General features: G+C 34.7%; 1 protein-coding gene across 5 annotated transcripts in view; it reads left to right on the forward strand.

Annotated features, from left to right (window-relative positions):
* ERC1 (ELKS/RAB6-interacting/CAST family member 1) overlaps positions 1 to 23,047 on the forward strand; it is an 805,513-nt gene that overhangs the window by 482,864 nt on the left and 299,602 nt on the right. For all 5 annotated transcript variants that reach the window (XM_037845053.1, XM_037845055.1, XM_037845056.1 and 2 more), the window contains one exon: positions 17,962 to 18,093. In XM_037845053.1, coding sequence (XP_037700981.1) covers positions 17,962 to 18,093 — 132 coding nt within the window. The remainder of the gene's footprint in view (positions 1 to 17,961; positions 18,094 to 23,047) is intronic.

Consider the following 23,047-nt stretch of genomic DNA (forward strand, 5'->3'; position numbering starts at 1 on the left):
TACGTGACATGTCTGTGTGTGTGTTTGTGTTTGTGTGCATGTGCACAGAGGCTAGGTCAAAGGTTGTGATGTAGTACAGTTCATAAGTAATTGCTGTATGGAGAACTAAAATTAGGTAAATCCCAGCACCAGGAGCCTCCCAAAGAAACATTATATGGAAGCATAGTCTCAGATAATTTGACTAATAGTGATTTGGGGATTAGAAAAGTCCACTCTTGAAAACCTACCCATCTTTTAAGGTTCAGCTCAAATGTTTCCTTCCCTGAGAAGCCTGACTAAATCCTCACAGCTGAATTTAATACCTGTGGTACTTCCATTAGAGCTTGTTACTGCTTTTATTTCAGGGCTTCTTTTATCTGTCCTTGTATTATATACTAATTGTGTGTCAGTTTCCCACTGTATACTTGAGTTAGGGAACCATGTCTTGGTACTTTTCATATATACTTGGTTTTCCATAAATATTTATTGCTTTTAGTTGTATTGATGGACATCAAAAAATCTCAGTCATAAGCATCTTAGCCTAGCATTTGGAGTCTGTCATCATCCAAACCCTCTAAATGTTTGATTTTTAGGTGAGATACTAGCGTGGCTGCTATATTCTATTCAAGTGGATAGTGTTGATGTTCCTTGAATATTATTTATTAATTTCCTAATCTATCCTCTTCTCCTTAATGTAGAACCTTTTTTCTGTAGATTTCCAGGTTTACCACTTAAAGGTTCTGGCTTAAAATGAACTTCTGTTAATAAACTCTCTCCTATCTTTATCGTAGTCTTATTCATTATTCCTTCAGCCTGCATGTTTAATTGTATTTTATTGTTTTATACTTTTCAATGCATTGCTTTATAATCGCCCCTTGTGATTTAACCATTTTTTCTTTTCCCTTTCTGACTTAAAGTTAAGGGCTATTTTTAAATTTTCATTTTACCCTTTCTTAAACAATGTTTTACATAGGTAGCTATTCATTATTTACAGCTATAATTATTGAGTTTTATAAAAAAGTTTTAAATTTAGTTATAATTTTTTAAAAAAATGTTTGAATGATGATATTACATTCAGCAACCTAATAAGTATACTCTAAACTTACATAGATTACCCTTTAAGAGCCTCACATATTTTAACAAAGGAAATGTCATCCTCCCTTAGCTGAGTATATTTACCTTATCTAATTTTATTCTTGGAGCAGCAACACTCAACTACATCTCTTCACATAGCTGTGAGTTTTGATCACAGTCTAATAAGACAATGTAGAGTAGACTGAAAGGGGTCTTGTATCACTAGTGGTTTGGGGTTTTGTTTTTGGTTTATTTTTACAAAGATAAGATCTGAATTTAATCTTGGTGAAAAACTGTCAGAGAGATTAATGGGACTGCTGACAGCAAGCTGTAGCTTCTCCTGAGACCAATGAACACTAAGAATAAAGTTCAAAGAGAGCAAAAACTATAGAAATAAAGATAGGGAAAAAGCAGCTTTCCATATATTTAGGCCTATCCTGTTCATAGATGCAGAATCAGTGTAACTTTTGTGTTTTTCTTTAAAATTTAATTTGATTTTCTGTATCTATATTAAAAGTTTCTTCCTTTTTGATAAGGTATTTGTTTTCTTTCTGTAATTGACTTATCCTTCATTTTCAAGTTGGGCATGGGGATAATTATTTAAGAAAACCTTTCAGAAAGATCATGTCTGCTGTGTCACATACTGAGTATTCCTCATATATTAATGTAGTTCTTTTCTATGTAAAATAAATTGTAGTTTCCTCTTTCCAATCTTTCTCCTTGACTTATTTAAAGGTTTGATCCTGTATCATTTCTTTCTTTTTAATTAAATTTCTTTCTTGGCAAACCAGGGCTTTTTTAGTTTAGAATATGGGAATGGGTGTGGTTTTATGGTTTGTTTGTTTTTTTTTTCCTACAAATATTAGGTATTACACTGGAAAAGTGTCCTTAGAAATCACCATCTGTTTTTACAGTCCTCTGGAAAGTTGCTGAAATTACACATGAAAATTCTCTTCTGCAAGTGAAGCATCCTAGTCAAATTGTTGGCATGTTTGCAACTTGTTAAAACTCTTAAACTGTGTGACTTTTTACCATTTAGAAAAATTAAAACAGGTCTTGAAATTATTTTAAGAAACTCTGCATTGTTTGAAATGAATTCTATAGGTTCTTTTCCCTCTGGCCAAAATTTGGTTCCGTTTGATAGCCAATGAAATTTATTGGCTAATGGCTGTTCTAGAGTTGAAGGACCTGATAGATCAGCTATAGATAATTATCTGTCATTAAGAGTTACTCTTGCTAGTGGTTTTTATTTCCTTAGTTAATTTCTTGGTAGATTTACTGGTTTGTGGAAATTATTCCCTCAGTCTCTGGAGAATAAAGTTTGGGCCTATTCAGCTTTTTTTTAACAGCTTTATTGAAGTATACAATAAACTGCGCATATTTAAAGTATACACTCTGATACATTTTGATACATCTATAAGTTCATGAAACCATTCAACTTCCTTTTAAGCTCCTTGTGGGGTGGATCTTAGGAGCACAGTGCCTTCACATTAAAGGGTCTATGTAAATGTTTACTGATTTCTTAAAAAATTAAATATATGAAGGTATGCAATATAGGTACCGTACTGGCTGTACTGAACAATAACTGAGGTGGGTCTCCAGGAATTTGTAATCCAATGGTATGCTTGTCTTTGGGAATGTAGGAGTAGCTATAGTTCTGGAAGTCAATAGACATCCAAAGAACAACTGTAGGTACATTTAGGGAAAGATGAAAAAGACTAGGGAGTAAAAAATCTGAAAGAGAAATTAATTATATTGAAATTAATGTTTTTAGTGGTGAAAGTTAAAATTGACTATTTTGGATTAAGGAGAAGTGGAATACCCATCAGGAGATGGCAACACTGTAAGAGTAGTAATATCACTGAAGAAAATGTCCTTTTTCTCTCTGCTTCCTTTCCCCCTCTCACCTTCACATTTCTTTATTGCTTCTTCTTTTATCTGATTTCAATCCCCCAATTTATAGAGTAGTTTGACAAATAACTTTTTAAAACCTAGACATTTTAGTTGTTTTTACTAGTTATTTTCTCACTTATTCAATTTTCTTTTCAGTTTTGGTATCTCATTTTACCATTAGAAGAACCTTGTGAGTTGTTTGACATGTACTAAAGCAAATGGTCATGGCATCATTTAATTATCTTCCAAGTGGAGAATCATTAAGCAGGTCTTTCGGGGCTTGGTATATAGGCTTCTTTTTTTCACCAGATTATAGTTCCACTACTAGGAATCATGTTTTCCATTTTCCCCAAAATTTTAATTTGGAAACTCCACAAATTTATCAAAGACTAGAAACTATTGGTCCATCCCTGATAATTTTAATTATGTGTGAAATCTAGACAATTCTTAGTCTGATGTGTCAACTTTTCTTTATTGTTGTATTTTTCTTATTTCTTTTCAAAATTTCTAATGTCTCTAAAATCTGTTACTTTACAGTATGGTTACAGTATGATCACAGCTATAGAAAACAAATAAGCATCCTATTAATAAAATAAATCTGGAAGCAAGTATAGGAACATAATAGCAGTTATCTTTGGGTATGGGACAATGATCTTTGTTTTACATTTTAAAATTTTTCAACATTTATACAATTAATATGTATAACTTTTATTATTTTAAAATGCTGGTTGATTTTTTAATTATAAAGTTATGCATTTTATTAAAGGAAGAAGCAGGAACTTCTCCATTTTCCTTATGAAAAGTTAAGCCCATGTTTCATATTGCTTTTAAACTCTTGATTTCCTTGATTCTCTTTTTTTAACCATTATTCCTCCTTATATTTATTGATGGAATAATCTGAGTGATTTTTGTGTCTCTGCTCCCCCAAATACCCAATAATGTTTATCCCCACCCCCTTCAGTTCTTCAATCCTTTAGTCAGCCCTTTTTCTAAGTACCCAAGGAATGTGAAAAAAAATGTTTGTTAATAAATCTAATTTACGCTGTTTCCTACAGTTAAGTTTAGCCCTGTTCTGTGGGAAAATTTAGCCACATACTTTGAGCTTATTATGAAAGAATTCCCCATAAAATGATGAATAAAGTTACATTTGGCACTAAAATTCTTATAAGTGAACTACTGTTTTCTAACCTTAGTGAAATGAATACCTTAATCCTTTCCCTTGTGTTATTGTGGGAGCTCTTCTTTGCTTTGCATTTGGAAAGTGAAGTCTCCAATAAGCAATAAGATTCTTTTTTTTTCAAGCAAGAGCAGAAGCAGATATGCATCAGGCCCTTTACCAGGGCCTCATCATCTTATGGACCCCATCAATTGTTTATTATTTTAAGTTAATGATCATTTTTGGCAAAGACTTTTAGCATTTATCCTTGTTCCTTCTATAGAAATTTCAGATCCCAAGGGACATGTGTCTTGTGATTTGGTAAACCTCCTGTCCTTGTCCAAGTTTCTGGTACCCAGGTGCCAGAATGTTTGAGGTGAGAACCTGGCCAATCATATGGGATATTTGTCCTAGATGCTCTGTAAAAATTATTTATATAAAACATCGTTTTTAAAAGTGTTCATTATAATTTCTTAAATGAAATACATCTGCTTTTGTTTTGCCTTTGTTTTTTATTTTGTTAGGGAAGTTGTGAGTTCACAGAAAAATCATGCATAAAATACAGGCTTCCCCTATACCACCCTATTATTATCACCTTGCATTACTGTGGTACATTTATTACAAGTGATGAAAGCACATTTTTATAATTGTACTATTAATTCTAGTCCATGGTTTAACTTAGGGTTCTTTGTGTTGTGCAGTTCCATAGACTCTCTTTTTTTAAATTTTTATTCTGGTAACACACACAACCTAAAATTTCCCCTTTTAAACACATTCAAATATATAATTCAGTGCTGTTAATTACATTCACAGTGTTGTGCTACCAGTACCACCATCCATTACCAAAGCCTTTGGTTTTTAAAAATTAAGTTTATAACAGAGCTCTGCTTTAACTGAGGTAGGGGGAGTGACGTTTGCGGTGCTTTAAAGAGAAGGGGGAAGAAATTATCTTTAAAATTTAATTCAAAGTATTTACTTACCAAAAAAAGTAGTTAGTGGGTAACCACACTCTGTCTCTGCATTAAGCTGTCTTTTCTTCAAATTGACTTTATCAATGCATCTGGCTTCAATTCCACCCCACCCCCACCCCCCAAAGCAAAGCAACCGAGCAGTTGGTAATTGAATTCTGACATGTTGAATGATTTAATGAAATCTTCTGCAATTGTATGTATGCTTGGGAAAGAGGGAGGAATAATAAGCAATGGGGTTGAGGGTAATAAAAAATTACTGTCTCTTTATGTTAAGGAGAATGAATAGCAGTCAACACCTTAATATCTTTCAGAATATGTTAAAGTTTATATGGTAAGGGTTGTTTATTCCACAGGAAGCAGCACCTCCTTTCCACAGGAGGCCCAGCTACATGACCTCCCTTACCATGGCAAAGCCAGATATGGGAAAGGGATGAGAGAAGGTTGGAGTTGTGATACCTTGGATAATCTGTGAAATCCGAAATGACCTTACTTGTATAGCTGGAAAAGGGAAAAGCTTAATAAGATGTGTCATTATCAAATGATCAATTCTTATGTCACTATGTTATTGAGTCTTTTTTTTTCTTTTAATTTTCAGGGAGATGTTTGAGAAGGACAAATTAATTTTTTTTTAAAATGTGTTAGAGCAATTGTAGGTTTACAGAAAAATCATGCAGATTGTATAGGTTTCCCATATTACCCCTCTCCACACAGTTTCCCGATTATTAACATTTTACATTAGTGTTGTACATTTGTTACAATTGGTGAATCAGTATTTTATCATTATATTATTAATTAAATTCCATAGTTTACACTAGAGTTCACTCTTTGTGGTGTACAGTTCTATGGGTTTTCTTTGTTTTTTGTTTTTTTTAATTTTTATTCTTGTAACAGATATACAACTTAAAATTTCCCATTTTTGCCACTTTCAAGTATACAATTCAGTGTTGAAAATTAATTTTTAAGGGCTGTTTTTCTTTGCCTTTTTCTCTGCCTTTGCTTTCCTTATTGAATGTTGACTTGAAAGAAAGGCAGTAGAAGCTAGAGTCTTACAGCTGCAGTGATATATATAGCTCGATGATATAACTGATGTCTAGAAGAAAAGCTCAGAAGGGTGTATTAAAAGAGTATTATCTTGGGAGTCACTGAAGGGTCCAGTCTTCTTGTTAATATGCCTGAGTGAAATTACAATTACAACTGTCACATGTTTTGCCCTAATGTTGTTTGAATATAGGAGTCTTCTTGTTTAAGAAGATGAGGAATTCTTTGGTAGCTCCTCACTTCCTTTCCGTCTTCCACAAACTAGTCACATGAACCTGCTGCTTTGAACCCTATACTCTTTAAGTGAAGTATTCTCAAGTTTGGCCCCAGCTAGTAAGTATAGTTGGCATAATAAATAGCCTTCAGTTACCTAATCCAGTGGTAGGAAAACTGATCTGTGTCAGTTTTGGGGAGTACAAATGAAATTTATAGAAGTTGAAGTAAAATTCTAAAGATATTGCTTTCACTTTAAATGATACGAGCTATTTAAAATGATAAAGCAGGTACCTTTCTGTCTTCAGATAGCTATTGAGTGTTTGTGATACACAGTACATATCTAAATTTGGGGTTGCCTGAGTTGCCTAAGCAGAATGAAATATCCAAGTTAGGGCGAGGGAATGAAATTAAATTCTTTTCGTTTAGTCTTGTTCTCCCAGGCTGCCAATTTAATACTTTTTTCCAAACAATGAGTTTTAGAAAACTGATTAACTCCAAACAGTACAAATAATTCCTTTCTTTGTAATTTAAATTAGATTGTGTTTTGGGCTAAATTGTGTGACTTTCTCTCCTATCTACTTTAAGAGAAGAATCAGTTATAATGAAAACTCATTTAAAAGAGTTTAAAGAACTTCTTTACTCAGTGGAAACCAACAAGATTCTGGAATTTCATTCGCATGTTTTCTAAAAAAAACCTGTTTTTCCCAAAAGAAACTTCACTCAAATGTGAGGACTAAACTTATTAATGCACCTCTGTTGTATATCTCTTTGAATGTTTTGCCTGATAATCTTTTTCAGTGGCACTTTCATTGATTGGCATATCAAGAAGTCTTAATGAATTGTTGAATTACTCTAACTTTTACCCTAATCACAAGAAATCTTCTTTAATTAGAACACTAGTTCAATTGCAGATTTTATTCTCAGTAATTCCTGGCAAAATGCATATTTTGCTGATCCCATCTCCAAGGATATGCTGATCTGTATCCCAATTTTGTGAAGACCCCTTAATATCTGCCTTTTACATGTTGGTATGTTTCACTATTATTCCATTTTAATATCATTTCATAACAGAGGCTTTGTCTTTGTATTAAAAGGTCCTGCTATCCTAGCATGCACTTTTCTCTCGGAAGGAGTTTTGGTTTCATTGATAATCTAGTTTTCTTATACTAGAGGTAAACCCTCAGGTACTGTGGTAGCTATCCCCCAAAATGGCCTCAAATCCTCCTTACCTCTTTGTATTCATGTCCTTCTGTATCCTCTCCTACATTGTATCAGGGGTGGTCTGTGTGAATGAGATGGTATGTGACTTCTGAAACTAGATCATAAAAGCTTCTGCCTTGCTCTCTTGGATTACTTACTCTGCAGGAATCCAGCCTCTGTGTCATAATAACAATAGATAGCACCATCTTGCCAGTCATGTAACTAGTAGTGGATACTCAAGCCTCACACAGACATCAGAGACTGAATCGTGGTTGACATCTTTTTTTTTTTTAACTTTTTATTTTGAAATACTTTCAAACTTGGACAATTATAAAAATAATACAGACCCCACACAGAGAACGCCAACACATCCCTATTCCCCTGGATATCCAGAACCACCAATTTTAACATTTTGCCGTATTTGCCATATCATTCTATCCATCAACCCATCTAGCCACCTGTCTTTCAATCCATTTTCTGAACTCTTTAGTGTAGGTTTCATGCTTCTTGAACACTTAATACTGCCATGTACATTTCTTAAGAACAAGGATATTCATTTATATTACCACCTTAAGTGCAGTTATCAAGTTAAAGAAATGTAACATTGATATATAGCCTACAGTCTATATTCCAATTTTTTCATATGTACCAAACATGTCCTTTTAGGCCTATTCTTCTCCATTATTAGAGCCCATCTAGGATCATGTATTGCAGTTAATTGTCACTGTTTCTTTAGTTGCTCTTCTTTTTTAAAAAATTGTAATATATGTAACATAAGCTTTCCCATCTCAGCCACTCTGAAGCAACCGTTAAGTGGAATTAATCACATTCAAAATGTCACATTACCCTTCCACCTTCTATTAGTAAAACTTTGCTATTTCTGCAATCAGAAACCCTGCACCCTTTATATATTAATTCCTCATTTTCCCTGGCCCTTGCCCCCTGGCAATCTAATTTCTATCTCCTATGAGCTTGCACTTTCTCTGAGACTTTCTTTGTAGTTACCATGGAGCTTAAATTTAGCATCCTAAATCTGTAACACTCTCATTTGCTTACATACCAACTTAACTTCAATGATACATACAAACTATCTTTTGTACCCCTCCGTCCTCCCACCTTTAGATCGTTCTTGTCACAAATTGTATGTTTATACATTATGAGTCCAGAACATTGGTTTATCATTACATTTATGTGCTTGCCTTTTAGATCCTGTAGGAAGTAAAACGTGGAGTTAGAGACCAAAATTCAATAGTACTGGGATTTATATTTACCCATATTGTTACCTTTATTGGACTTCCTTATTTCTTCATGTGGCTTTGATCTGTTGTCTAGTGTTTTCCTTTCAACTTGTGGAATTTTCTTCAGTATCTCTTGTAGGAGGGGTTTAATGGGACAAGCTCCCTCAGCTTTTGTTATCTGAGAATGTCTTCATCTCTCTCTCACCTTTAGTGCTGGTTTGAATCTGTTATGTACCCCCAGAAAAGATCTTGTTCTTTTAGTCATTCTTGTGGGTGCAGACCTATTGTGGATGGTACCTTTTAGTTAGGTTGTTTCAATTGAGATGTGACCTAGTTCATTGAAAGTGGGTCTTAATCCTTTACTGGAGTCCTTTATGAGAGGATAAAAGGCAGAGACATTTGGAAAGAGAGAGTTTAGAAAGAAAATGTCCCAGGAGAAGCAAGAAGGACCCACAGAAACTAAAAGAGCCATTTTGAAACCAGAGCCCAGGAGAGAAGGACCATCAGATGTTACCATGTGCCTTCCCATGTGACAGAGGAACCCCAAATGCCAGCAGCCTTTCTTCACAGAAGGTATCTTCCTCTTGATGCCTTAATTTGGACATTTTCATGGCCTTAGAACTATAAATTTGCAAACTAATAAATCCCCTTTGAAAAAGCCAATCCATTTCTGGTAATTGCATTCCAGCAGCTTTAGCAAACCAAAGATAGTTTTGCATGATCTAGAATTCTTTGTTGGCTATTTTCTGTTTTCAACACTTTAAATATGCCATCCCATTGTCGCCTTGCCTCCATGGTTTCCGATGAGAAATTGGCACTTAATCTTACTGATATACCCTTGTATGTGACGTGTTGCTTCTCTCTTTATCTTTGGCATTTAACATAGCACGATTCTACCTATTTGCATTTATCTTTATTTGAGTTTGTTGAGATTCTGGATGTGCATGTTCGTATCTTTCTTTAAATGTAGGAAGTTCTCAGCCATTTTTTCTCTTAATGTTCTCTCTGCTCCTTTCTTCTCCTTCGTGGACTCCTACAGGGCACATTTTGATATGCTTGATTGTGTCCCATAGGTTCCTTGGGCTCTGTTTATTTTTTTTTTCACTTTCTTCCTTGTGTTCCTCAGACTGAATGATTTCAGTTGTCTTATCTTCAGTTTCATGGGTTCTTTCTTCATATCAGCTCCAATCTGCTATTAAACCCCTCTAGGGAATTTTAAATTTTTGTTACTGTGGTTTTGAGCTCAGTTTGGTTCCTTTTCATAATTTCCTTCTTTCTATTGATATTCTCTTTGTGTTCATCTATCATTTTCTGATTTCCTTTAGTTCTTTGTCTATGTTTTCCTTTAGCTCTTTGAGCATATTTAGGACCGTTTTTTAAAAAAATTATTTCACTTAAAAATTTATTTCTCATGAGGACCATTTAAAAAAAAAAATCTTTGCCTGAAATGGCCCAGATCTAATCCTCTTCATTGATGGTTTCTCATGCTTTAATTTTCTACTTTGCCTGGGCAGTCACTTCCTATTTCTTTGTATGTTTTGTAATTTTTTGTCGAAACATGGACATTTTGATATTTTAATGTGTTATCACTGGAATTTAGACTCTGAAGCATCCGTTTCTGTTCCTTGAGCTTGTATCCAGCACGTGTTATGTTAGAGCTTTCCTTGATTGGCAGGAGCTAACAAAAAAAAAAAGAAGAAGAAGAAGGAAAGAAAGAAAACATCTTTTCCTTATATTTGCAGATTGAACTGTGCAGGTGCTCTTCTTTAGAACTTTTCATACAATGAGTTTAGAGAATAGCTCCAGACCTTTCTGCATATGCATTTTGTCTTGGGCTTATAATTCCCCTGTTTGATACAAATATTCCCTCTTCTCTAGGAAATAGTTTCTTCATAGTTCTGGGAACTGTGCCCTTTGTCCTAGTCAGCAATCTTTTGCCCCAGGCAACCATTTGACTGCTCTTCCACAGCATTCTGTAGTAGTGCTCTGTGAACTGCCTTCTATGCGCAGAGCAAGTTCTGGGATGGCGAATCCCTCAACCTTCACCAAAAGATTGGGCCAGACATTTATGCTCTCAATATGTGCACAACGGTTACTCTGCCCCTCTGGAACCAGGTCTGTGGATCTGCACAGGGAGTGCAGGCCCACTCTGCACCAAGCCAGTGAGAGGTGGGGTGGGGTGGGGTTGGAGTGGGGCTAGCAAGGCACCATGAGATTCTACCACTTTTAAATAGCCTTTTTCTTGATTTGGCACTTGTCCCCTTTTTGCATGCCTTTAACTGCCTTCTGGAACTTTGAGAAAGATGTTTCCTCCCGTTCTTGCTGGTTGTTCAAAGCTTCTGTGGGGGGATGGAGCCCTAAAGCTTCCACACTCTACCATCTTGATTAGAGTAGGGCCCTGGCTAACTGTCTTGACTACAACTCTATGATAGACACCCTTGAACCAGAACTATTTGGCTGTTCTAGTTTGCTAATGCTGCCAGAATGCAAAACACCAGAAATGGATCAGCTTTTATAAAGGGGGTTTATTTGGTCACAAAGTTGCAGTCTTAAGGCCATAAAGTGTCCAAGATAAGTCATCAACAATTGGGTACCTTCACTGGAGGATGGCCAATGGTGTCCGGAAAACCTCTGTTAGCTGTGAAGGCACATCTGCTCCAAAGTTCTGGTTTCAAAATGGCTTTCTCCCAGGACGTTCCTCTCTAGGCTGCAGTTCCTCAAAAATGTCCCTCTTGGTTGCTCTTGGGGTGTTTGTCCTCTCTTAGCTTCTCCAGAGCAAGAGTCTGCTTTCAACGGCCATCTTCAAACTGTCTCTCATCTGCAGCTACTCTCTCAGCTTCTGTGCATTCTTCAAAGTATCCCTCTTGGCTAGAGCAGCTTGCTCCTTCTGTCTGATCTTATATAATGCTCCAGTAATTTAATTCAGACCCATCTTGAATGGGCGGGCCAACACCTCCATGGAAATTATCCAATCAGAGTCATCACCCACAATTGGGTGGGGCACATCTCCATGGAAACACTCAAAGAATTACAATCTAATTAACACAGATAGTTCTGCACACACAAGATTACATCAAAGATAATGGTGTTTGGGGGGACATAATACATTTGAACTGGCACATTGGCTAAGCTGTGTTTGAAATCCTAACCCACAAAACTGTGTGAGATGATAAATGTTCACTATTGTTTTAGGTTGCTGAGTTTTGAGGTGATTTGTTATATTGCAATTACTAATGAATATGGTGTTAGAGTGATTTGCCAAACACCTGAATTTTTCCCCTTAAATACACAATTTTATTTTCCCTTTCGGCAGAAGAGTCAGTCCTATTTGAATTTGTTTTATTAATATTAACATCCCAGTAATTTTCATTGCTGAATGTTGGTGGGGTCTTTGGCCATGTTTGTCATAAGACTGTAGTTTATATTGGTGTGCTAATGGGATACAAGCTAAGAAAAGAGTTACAAATTTATATAAAACATGATATGTTGTATAGCATTTTATAGATACATTTTATATGTAAAAACTGCTCTAGCTGGTGTAGTTTTATCCAATAGAAATATAATGTGAACTATGTTATTAAATATACTGATATCCTCATTAAAAAGAGGAAAAGGGTAACAGATTACACTAATTTTAATAATTTGTTTTATTTTATCCAGTATATCCAAAATATTATCATTTCAGGATATAATCAATGTTAAAATTATTAATGAAATAGTTTACTTTTTTTCGTACCGAGTCTGTCTTTGAAATCTAGTGTATATTTACTGCATATCTCATTTTGGACTAGCAGCATTTTAAGTGCTCAGCCACATGTAGCTAGTGGCTTCTGTATTGGATAGCACAGATAAAGTTTTTAGCTGAAGAAGTTAAAAAGACTCCTTCAAGCTTAGCAATAAGTCAAGAATACATGTAAACAACTTTAGCTTTAATCTCTCTCCACATTTAGTTCCAGTGAGTCATCGTTCTATTTCCCAGATACCTCAGATCCTTCAGACCTGCTGAATACCCTTCAGATAGAGGGATTAAGGATATCAGAGGTTCTATGTACAGTTTTCCAGGATCACAGACTCAGAATGGCCTGTCTCATGGTTTATCCTGAGGACTGGCCAATGTGGACGTTTTGAAAGAGAAAGTGTGGATTGGAATGTAAAGGACATGCTCATGGTCTTTGGCTGTGCCTTGTATAATCCCTCTTTCATTTCTGGGGCCATTGGGAAGCACTTTTCAGAGGTTTAAGAACATTCTGTTATTTCTTTGAGCCTAGACCTGAAAACAGATGTATACATCAAGCCTTTTGCATTCCACACTTTCTGTGGTCCTATACCACATCAGATGACATCTTATTGACTCACACATGTTCAAGGAAGGTAGTGATGACTGTCATTTCTTCTACTCAAAGTTCAAGCATTGAACAGATGAGTGGTTTTTCCTGCAAATCAATATACTCCATTAAGTATAGTGTAGCAAGCAGTTTTTTCACTAGAATTCTGCGTTAAACTCGGTCACCAAAATCAACTCAAAGCTATTTTTGTAGGTATTTTTTTAAAAAAGGAGAGTCTTTGTATGGAAAAGGGGTTGGGGACAATTTTGAAGCCATTTGGTTTTGTGCTGTCTCTCAGGCTCTGGCTTTTAGGATATTTTAGCTTTAGGCATTTCCACAATCTTCAAAATAAAATACAGCAGAACTTATTTTAATGTATTCTCTCTTTTAAAAATGGATAGTGGTGATGGTAGCACAACATTAACAGCACTGAATATATGTTTGAGTGTGAGTAAAAGGGGAAATTTTAGGTTATATATGTATTACTAGAATAAAAATTAGAAAAAAATCCTTGGAACTGTACAACACAAAGTTAAACCCTAAGTTAAACCATGAACTGTAGTTAATAGTACAATTATAAAAATGTGCTTTCATCAGTTGTAACAAATGTACCACAGTAATGCAAGGTGTTAATAATAGGATGGTATATGGGAACTCAGTGTTTTATGCATGATCTTTCTATAAACCTACCACTCCTCTAATAGAAACAACCAAACAAAAAAAGCAAATGTACCACATCAATGCAAGGTGTTAATATTAGGGTGGTATATAGGAATCCTGAATTTTATGCATGTTTGTTCTGTAAACCCACAACTTCTCTTTTTTAAAAAAAGTTCTTGAAGTATCCCTTAGTTTCCAAAAGACTTGAAAGGAATTTCTCTTCATAATTTTGTCACCACTCAAATTATTGGCAGGAAGAAATTTACAGGATTTTTTTATAAAAAGCTAAAGAGCATGATCACTCTCAGTTCACATTTGATGTGTTCTCTTCAGCTTTCTTTATGTCATTAGCATGGTATCAAGATATATTTAGTTAGTCTATCTTTGTCTTTCCACGGTAAGTAGTTAACCCAGATGTTCAGAAATAAGTATCTGAAACAGTCACCACATTTGTAAAACTATTTCAGGAATTTCTTTATATCCTTATTAATTTATTTACAATGTGTTTTAGTGTTTTAACATATTTCTAATTAATTTTTTCATCAGAATAATGCATTTCGTATCATTTACAAAGTAAAATAATACTGAATAATTTATTATAAATAATAATAGATACCTACCTCACTCTTTTCTAACCCTAAATCCTGCTTCCTTGAGATGACCACATTCAACTCTTTTGGTTGTTTCTTCTGCTGTTTGCTTCCACCTTCACAAATGACATTCTTTTATTGCTATTTTATTATTTTTCCTATTTGGACATTATCTGTAGACTTCCTTAATGGATGATAAGGAATTAACTTTTTGATACACAAACCAACCACTCACACTTCCCCCTTTCAATCCTTCCAATATAGTTTTGAAGACTTACATTATTGTGTCTGAGACATGTAGTATTCTATGATTATATATCCTTTCTTGTACTTTTAGTTTTTCCTGGTAATAATGATTGCCTTGGTGTTTACTGCTGCTGCTGCTGTTGTTGTTAGTTTCATTGATTAGTTGTTTGTATCCTTGTCACCAGTTTATTCCCAGAATCCTTGCTGCAACCATAAAGTTCCTCCTAATATTGAAACTATTGTAAAATATATCATTCCTTATAAATTCCTCTCAGGTAATGTATACTTCTGCTTTTTTTCTTGGAAACATCTTTCCTTGAGTTCCCATCCTCTGCTCCAGTCTGTACTCAATCTCTAGGCTGGCTGTCACCCTCAGAGTTCCCTTCACCACTCACCTATGATAACTTCCTGTTTTTTTTTTCTGCATTCCATGCGTTCCTCTTTCTAGATTTACTTCTTCAATTTGATAGAGCACATCCTTAGTAGTTTTTGATGAGGGTCTGTGATGTGAGGTAAACTTTTTTGACACTTTACATTCTACTCTTGTGCTTGATTGATGGTTTGGATATAGAATTCTATATTGGAAATAATTTTTCCCTCAGAGTTTTGACACATTACCCTGTTGTTTTCCATTTTCCTATTTTGCCATTAAAAACTTCATTGCCTTCTGTTTTTTGAACTTTTGTAGTTGGCCATATTTAGACTCTCTAAGAAAGTTTGTAAGATCTTTTCCCTAGCATTCTGAAGTGTTTTTTTTAAAAATAGTGTACACATATTAAACATCTAAGTACAGAAAGATGTATTTAATCTTCATTTAAAGAGCAAGGACAGGAAAGAATAGTTATAAATGTGATTGAGTAGTATGTTTGGGACTCCAGTGTTTGTAGAACTAAAAAATTCTCTTCGTTTCTGGCATAGGCTCTATATTTTATAACATTTAATAGTACATTCAAGGTGTAGTTTAATACAAAAGCAACTTCCTTGGTTTACCTTAGCAGATGTCTATTAAAATTCCAAAAATAAAGCTAAGGCCAAATTTTGCTGACTAGATGGATTAAGTAGTTATGAATTTTTAAAATGAAGGTGACTCAGGTATTTGCTATCTTTCATTCTCTTGTGATTGCCCTGGCTTGATACAGTTTCTTTAGAGCAGACGGTTCCGTGCTTAGTTTTAGATTCAGTTGTTATGCAGCTTATATCACATAATTGTCATTTAATGGTCCTTTCCTTCCCTTATTATTTGTAGTTTCATTAGAGTTTTGTTCTTAGTCCTTTATTATATAGAACGATTCTTAATCAGGCTTTGCCATTAAGACCAGAAAACTCTTAAGTAAATGGTCTTACATACTGAGTTCATCTCTTAGACTCTGGTTTTACCCACTGATCTTAAGGAAATCTTCATTATGAAAACTTGTACTAATCTTCTACATTATAACAAATTTCTAATCATCCTTCCTCTAAAAAAGTTTACTGATAAAGCCTTAAAAGCTGTTTTTCACTGAGTGTAGGAATGCAAGTAAACCTGTTTACTTGAAACAGATGCCTGGGAAGTTATTTGAAATAACTCTTCCAGTCTTATTGGAATCAAAGATTTAGGTTAGGATAATGGAAGCCTCTCAGAGGACCCCCAAAAGACAGTTTAAGAGTGAAGTTTATGATAGACTGGACACAACATAATCCTGAGCTATTCACAGATGATACGGGAAACATTAGTACTTCATTTTGCTTAAGCAATCTGTATTTTGTAATTCCATGTTAGTTAAAATATAGTTATTCTTACTCGTTAGAGGATTTGAGAGGCCTGAACTGGAATTGTCATTTTCTTCATAATCTTTCCGTTTAATGCTTTTTGAAAATCAGAAGAAACTACCTCAGCTTTTATTTTTACTGGCCTCATTCCTCCTCTCTTTCTGCTCAGTTTTAAAAACCTTCACTGCTCTGTGCTGCCCATGGCAAGCCTACTAGAAGCATTAAGATTTCAACAAAAAGCAGTTTTTTATATAGCTGAACTGCTCTGCACAAAACAGGACCATATATATATAAGGCAATAGATCAGAGCGTTTTTTGTGACATTGTCTCTGAGAAGACTGAAAACTTTTGTTTTAATGACCATAATATACATCACTAAAATGTAAACATTCTTTTTCTAAATCTCATTTTTTTAATCAAGAGAAGAGAGAGCAAAAGATTTACCAACTTTTTAGTAGGAGGAATGTTAAATAATAGATGCTGTTCTTCCAGAATTGGGAGAAAATCTGACTTATCTTTTACAGTTTTCAGGTTCTAGATTCCTGAAGACAAAGTTGTCATAAAAAACTTTCTTGTACTTTGCACTTATAAAAGTAAGCTACAGTATAATTAAATGAGAATTGCATAGATAAAAGTTATCTATGTTGATATCTTTTGCTAATAGCAGTATTCTAAAAGTTGGAGTATGGTTTAACAAGCCTTGTTCTTTTCTTTCATATATTAAGAAAAAGTCAGCATTTATTCTTAATCCTATGGTTCTATAGTAATTTAAAGAGGAAATGTTATGATAGCCTTATGAATCCAATTCTCCATGTTACTGAAACTCTGCTTCATTTATCCTTTTTTTTTTACTATCTCTCCCATCTTACATGATCTTAAAGTTTTCTTGGAGTTTGTCTTTCTAATAGAAATTCATGTACGTTACCCCAAAAGTTACTTTTTAAACTCTTATAAAGAATATCAGGGCTAATGGGAATTGCTTGGTTAACTAAATTGCTTATCCTTAGCCAGACCAGTCACTTAGATCCAGTTATTGTTTTCAGTTTTCTCATATGGGTTTAAAAGAAGACTCCCTTCCTTGAAATTATTAGGGAACATTGCCTTCTGTTTCATTGCTTTTTAAATTTTAATTAGTTTGCCAACAATTGTCTATATGAAGAATAAAATCTGAAAGGTCATGCTGTTGACTTTCCTTTTTCATCTCGATTTAACTTTAGAGGAAAAGAAAATGTTTTGATATTCAGTCTAGTTAGGCTTCATCAAAGCTAGCTTTAAGCCCAGTTGAGAGAGTAGTTCCAAAACAACTTTGTGTTTTTAAATAATCAAGCTTTTGCTATCTGCGCTAACAAAAACAATTTCATTTCCTCTGTTGTGCAGAGCAAGCCCATCACAAGTTTGTCTTGCTGAAACTAACTTGACCCTTTGCTGTTAATAATATACTTCTTCAACCTCCTTTATTTCTTTTCTTCCTTTGCTTTATACTTTCCTCTGTGAAGATATCTTTTTAGTCTCGATTTATTTCTGAAGGGAAGAACGTTTAATAAGCAAATAGTCCTTTCATGATAAATAAGCTCTCCTTGGGTTAACTGATTAGTCTACTTCACCTAGTCTTCCATCGTTTTCCAGGACAATCTCCGTAAGAAGGATGACAGGATTGAAGAGCTGGAAGAAGCACTAAGAGAAAGTGTACAAATAACTGCAGAGCGCGAAATGGTGCTAGCACAAGAGGAATCAGCCAGGACCAATGCTGAAAAACAGGTCTGCGACTTTACATAGTAGTTACTGATGATGCTGCTGGGTAAACAAAAGGTAAAACCCAACCAGTATAGTTTAGGTAAACTATATGTATTGTATGTTTATAGGGTTTCAGAAGCACTTTATCAAATATAAGTATTTAGACTTGAATAAGAATTGAAATGTAGTTGTACAAGAATAGACTCGTGTTTCATTTCTGCATTTAATAATTTAGGACTTATATATTTAGGTAGCATTTACTTACGTATCTGAGGAGATGAAATAGAACTTGTCACTTGTTACAAGACTGGGCACAACCTTGCTTTTAAATTGAAGGAGAAAACACAAAAACATTCCTGACTCAAAGATATTAATTTCAAATAGTAAATAGTTTGCTTACTTACTTTATACCCTGCCTTGCTCAGAAGAGCAATTAAAATTATAACAAGTTCAGGTTAACAGCAAGTGTGAAGGACAGATCTCATGACCCAGGAGAGTCCCAGCTCAGCATGTCTCAGCTTTGAGGTGACTTGTTAAAGATGGCTGTTTATGGCATTTGTTTTATGAATTTTCTACGTCTTTTTATCTTCACTGGATTTGAATTAGTTGCTACTCGAAATACTATCTTCACAAATATTTTTGTGAAGGTTTTTAACGTTACTAAATTATAAGTTTTTTTGTAGAGGCTGTGTCCTATTTAATCATTGTACCTGCTCTTCCCCTTCTCTACTGCATCTGCTGCAGTACTTTGTGCTTAGTACATACTCAGTAAATAGTAATGAAGGAAGATCTGCATACCCTAGGTTTTTTTTTTTTTTTACTTTTTATTAGGCAGAATAACAAATGCTTGGAGATGTGGACAGAAGAAGTAATTTTACAAGTGATGGCTCTAATCTCAATACCCATTATAAGAGTATAATTTGAGGTTGTGAATCTACCTCATACAAAGGTTCATGAAATTTAATTTTTGCAGAGATTATGTCCTTTCCATTTTTTGTTGGCGAAATATAAATGCTAAATAGGTAAAAATAGTTCAGTGAGAGGGTAACATGAATATTTTGGAGAACCCCCTTAATGAGACCACAGGTGCTATTTAGAGTTAATGTTGTTGAATAGTAAGGAGGAAGGGTGTATTTTCAAAGCAAACATGATAGTATGTACCACAAGGATTACCTTCAGAGCTGTGTTGGATACAAGTATATGGTTTCTTTAGCGTCAAGTATATAAAAAAATGACAAAATGACATTTATAAGCAAAGCTGATGGAAGATGGATCTTTTTACAAAATGAGTGTCTTTCATAGCCCTGTTCTAGATAAAGGCCTTGTCCACTTTCCCTTTGAATACCTTCCTTATGTGCAATTAGATAAAGCTTGGGTCCTGGAGAATTTCAGAGAAGGGATGATCTTTGTTCCAGAGTGGGGAGGGATTTTTTTGGTCTGATTTCACCCTCTCGACATTCTTTCCTTTATTTTCAAAATGCTCTCCCCCCTCCCTTTTTTTTCTTTTCATAAACATTTTTTTCTGCTTTGGTCTCATTATTTAGTGACAAGTCTTATACATCAAAGATCTTGTAGGGAATTTGGAAATTAGTAATAGATCATGTCTTTAAGGCATATAGACTGCTATCCTGTTTTTTAATCTAATGTTGTGTGAACTGAACATAATTTGCTTTTAATTGCATGCTTTTTCCTTTTCTCTTTCCTGTTTCTCTTGTTTTCCACTCCACTCTTCTGCTACTTACTACATATCTGCAGCTGTTCAGTGAAATATTGCATGAGACCAGTCATTTGGGCTGTAAGTGGTTCAAGGTATGAAGAAACAGCTTGTATGTTTGTGCTTCTGAGGCTTTACAACTTTCATCTATTGTACCCTCCTCTCTCCATCTTCTCTGTTCTTATTTTATTTTATTCTGTCTTCTAACAACTACTGTTAATTTTACTTACGTATATCACCTGTATGCAGTGAGGTAATCTAGAAATATTCTTTTGAAATATCTTAAATGGGTGAAATTTTTTTGGCTAGGGACATTTTTTTTACTAGCTTACTCAGGTTCAAAAATGATCTGTCTCTGCTTAAATTTGGCCTCTGAGAAGAAATGAAATCCCTGTATTATAGGGAAGATATCTGCATCTCTTAATTTCTCAGAGAGCAAATAAAACTGTGTGGGAGTTATTTCTCTTATTAAAATAAGATAGAGAACCTTCTAATGTTTGAGCAGGGAAAAACTCCAAAAGAAGAACATTTCTTGATGCCTTCCCCATGTTCTCACAGGATACCCTTATGTTTTCTTTATTTCCAATACATACTGTTCCACTTTGAGCCTGTGTTAAAAATAAAGAAAAGTTTGTGTAATGATTCAGTAAAGGAAGATGGCCTCTAGCCTATGTTGGTAAATGGAGAGATGAAAGTGAATAATTCTCAAGGGGCCAAAAACTAAGGGCTCCTTTGACTTTTGTTTTATCCCTTTCCACATGGGAATTCTTCTGAAACTTTCCTCTGCTCAACCTTTGGCAGGTTTTGTGTTTGTTGAATGTTTGAGTCCGTTTTCTTAAAATGCATAAAGCAAAATTTGTGTCTTAAACAGTATCAAAATTTCCAGGAGATAGAGGAATGATATCCTTACATTCAACAGTGCTGAAGTATAATATTTTTTTGGTGTGGGAGGGAGGATGTTTTGTCTTTTTTTTTTGAAAAAAATTTCATTTTGCTATTATAAAGGATGTTTGAAATATCTTCACAGGTATGCAAATTCTGATTTTTGTTTTAAAACCTTTCTAATAATAATACTCATTTTTCATATTACATTTTGATGTTATTTTGGCTCATTTGCTAAGTAATTATGGACTAATAATCATAATTAAGATTAGACCTTTTTGATAATTTAAATATTTATTAAGTTCTCTTTTGACTGCAGATCTGCCCAGTTATTTATACAGCAGTTATCACTGTGATAATTAAGTATTTTGTTATATAGAACATTTGCTGTTACTGAAGCAGTACTGGTAGTTCAGTAGCCAATAGAAGGTAATGTGTGCTGACAGAACTATAATTGTACTCCCCAATCTTTCCCATTGCCTTCTTACTTTTAGCTATTCTCAGTCTGAACAATTTATTCTTTGGTCTTTTAAACATAATCCTCTACTGATCTGAATATTTATAGTAAGTTGTATCACCCTCATATTGTATTAAGTGGCTGGAATGCTCAGAAAACAAAATAATGATGTTTTTACATTTGTTCTACAAACACTTACTGAATAAATACCTTGTATTTTTCTGAATTCTACACTAAGCACTGCAAATAAAAAGGTAATAGATACGGTCTCTGTCTTCAGAGAACCCATAGTTTGTTAGGGAAGACCGAAGAATTAACCTCTGATAAGTATGGTTCAATTTGATAAGTGCTATGCTAAAGATCTGTATAGAGTGGTTTGGTACTAAAGAAGAGAGGAATGTGTAATCCAGATTAGAGAGGTCCATAGAAAGCTTCCTGGAGCATACTGCTGATGCCTGAGCTGAGTCTTAAAAAGAAAGAGTTAGGCAAAGAAGTGGTGAAGGATATTCAACATATTCCATGTAGAGGGATCAGCATAGATAAAAGCTAGAAGCATCCAAGGAACTTTAAATGGTGGTTAGTAAATGGAGTTCAGGGGAGATATGGATGGTAAGAACTGAGTATGAAAGAGCAGTCACAGCATGCTGAATATTCAATCTTACATGCTGTACTCACAATTTTTTATTTTATAATTAACACATTAGGAGAACCATTGAAGAATTTTAATCAGAGAACAATATTATTAATTAGTTTGCCTACTCATTCATTCATTTGTTCATTCAAAAGGTCTTTATTGACCATACAGTACGTACTGTGGTCCTGGATAATACATAGTGATAAACAAAGCAGCTGTGATTTCTCCCCTAAATGAATTTACAGTCCATAGAAGGACACAGACACTAAACCAATAGATAACCATTTAACTACAAGTTACCACAAGGTACTATTAAGGAAAAGAACAGATTTTCTGCAGTAGAGAATGATTTGGTGGAGGTTGGAGAGGTTAGAGGTTAGAATTGAGTTCTCAGAGGAGGTCCTCTGAGAAGGTAACATTTAACCTGATCCCTGAAGGATGGAAAGAAGCCTGACATGTGAAGTGGGGTGGAATCAGTACTTATGACAGCAGTAGGGTAGGGAAGAGATAGACATGTTTGAGGAAGACTAGTATGATTGGTGGGCAGGAGCATTGCAAAGTGTGTAGTGCAGATTGTGTTTTTTAAGAGTGGTGGAAGCCATTGAACGGTTTGAAACAGGGTCTGGCCTCATCTGATTTGTGTTTTTAAAAGATCACTCTAACTGCTAAGATGCAATGGATTGAAGAGGGTAAGAGTGGAAACAAGAAGATCAGATGGGTTATTAGAGAAACCTAGGATAGAGGTCTTCAAACTGATGTATGCATATGCCTGGAAATGTATGGATACCAAAGTACATGGACACAGCTCTTCAGCTTCCAAACATACTTTTCACTCAAATTGACCAGTCTGTAAGGAACCTAAAATATGCAGATTCTCCTTTCTCATTTCCTTTTTCACAATTGTGCAACCAAATATGCAGATTCTCCTTTCTCATTTCCTTTTTCACAATTGTGCAACCTCCACTTTGCAATAGGCACACCTCTTCTAAATCTTACCATCCTATATTCTTCTAGGATGAAAAAACCTCTGGAACACCAAATAAAGGAAAATACCAAACATAGGGATGGCAGTTCAAATATCAGTGTTAAGACAATGGGTGAATTTAAGTCAGGTTGTCTCCAGTTCTTTGTTTTCAATAGAATTTAAGTTGCTTACTGGTGGATTATTATAAATAATTTTTGATGGTAGGTTGCTGTGATTTGAGGCATACAATTTTTAAGGAGGGGTGCAAAGAATTGAGCTATACTGCCCTAACAAAACTCTCCATTCCTCTATTTATTTATATGAACA

The sequence above is a fragment of the Choloepus didactylus genome, chromosome 8, assembly GCF_015220235.1.
Source record: "Choloepus didactylus isolate mChoDid1 chromosome 8, mChoDid1.pri, whole genome shotgun sequence".
NCBI lineage: Eukaryota > Metazoa > Chordata > Mammalia > Pilosa > Megalonychidae > Choloepus > Choloepus didactylus.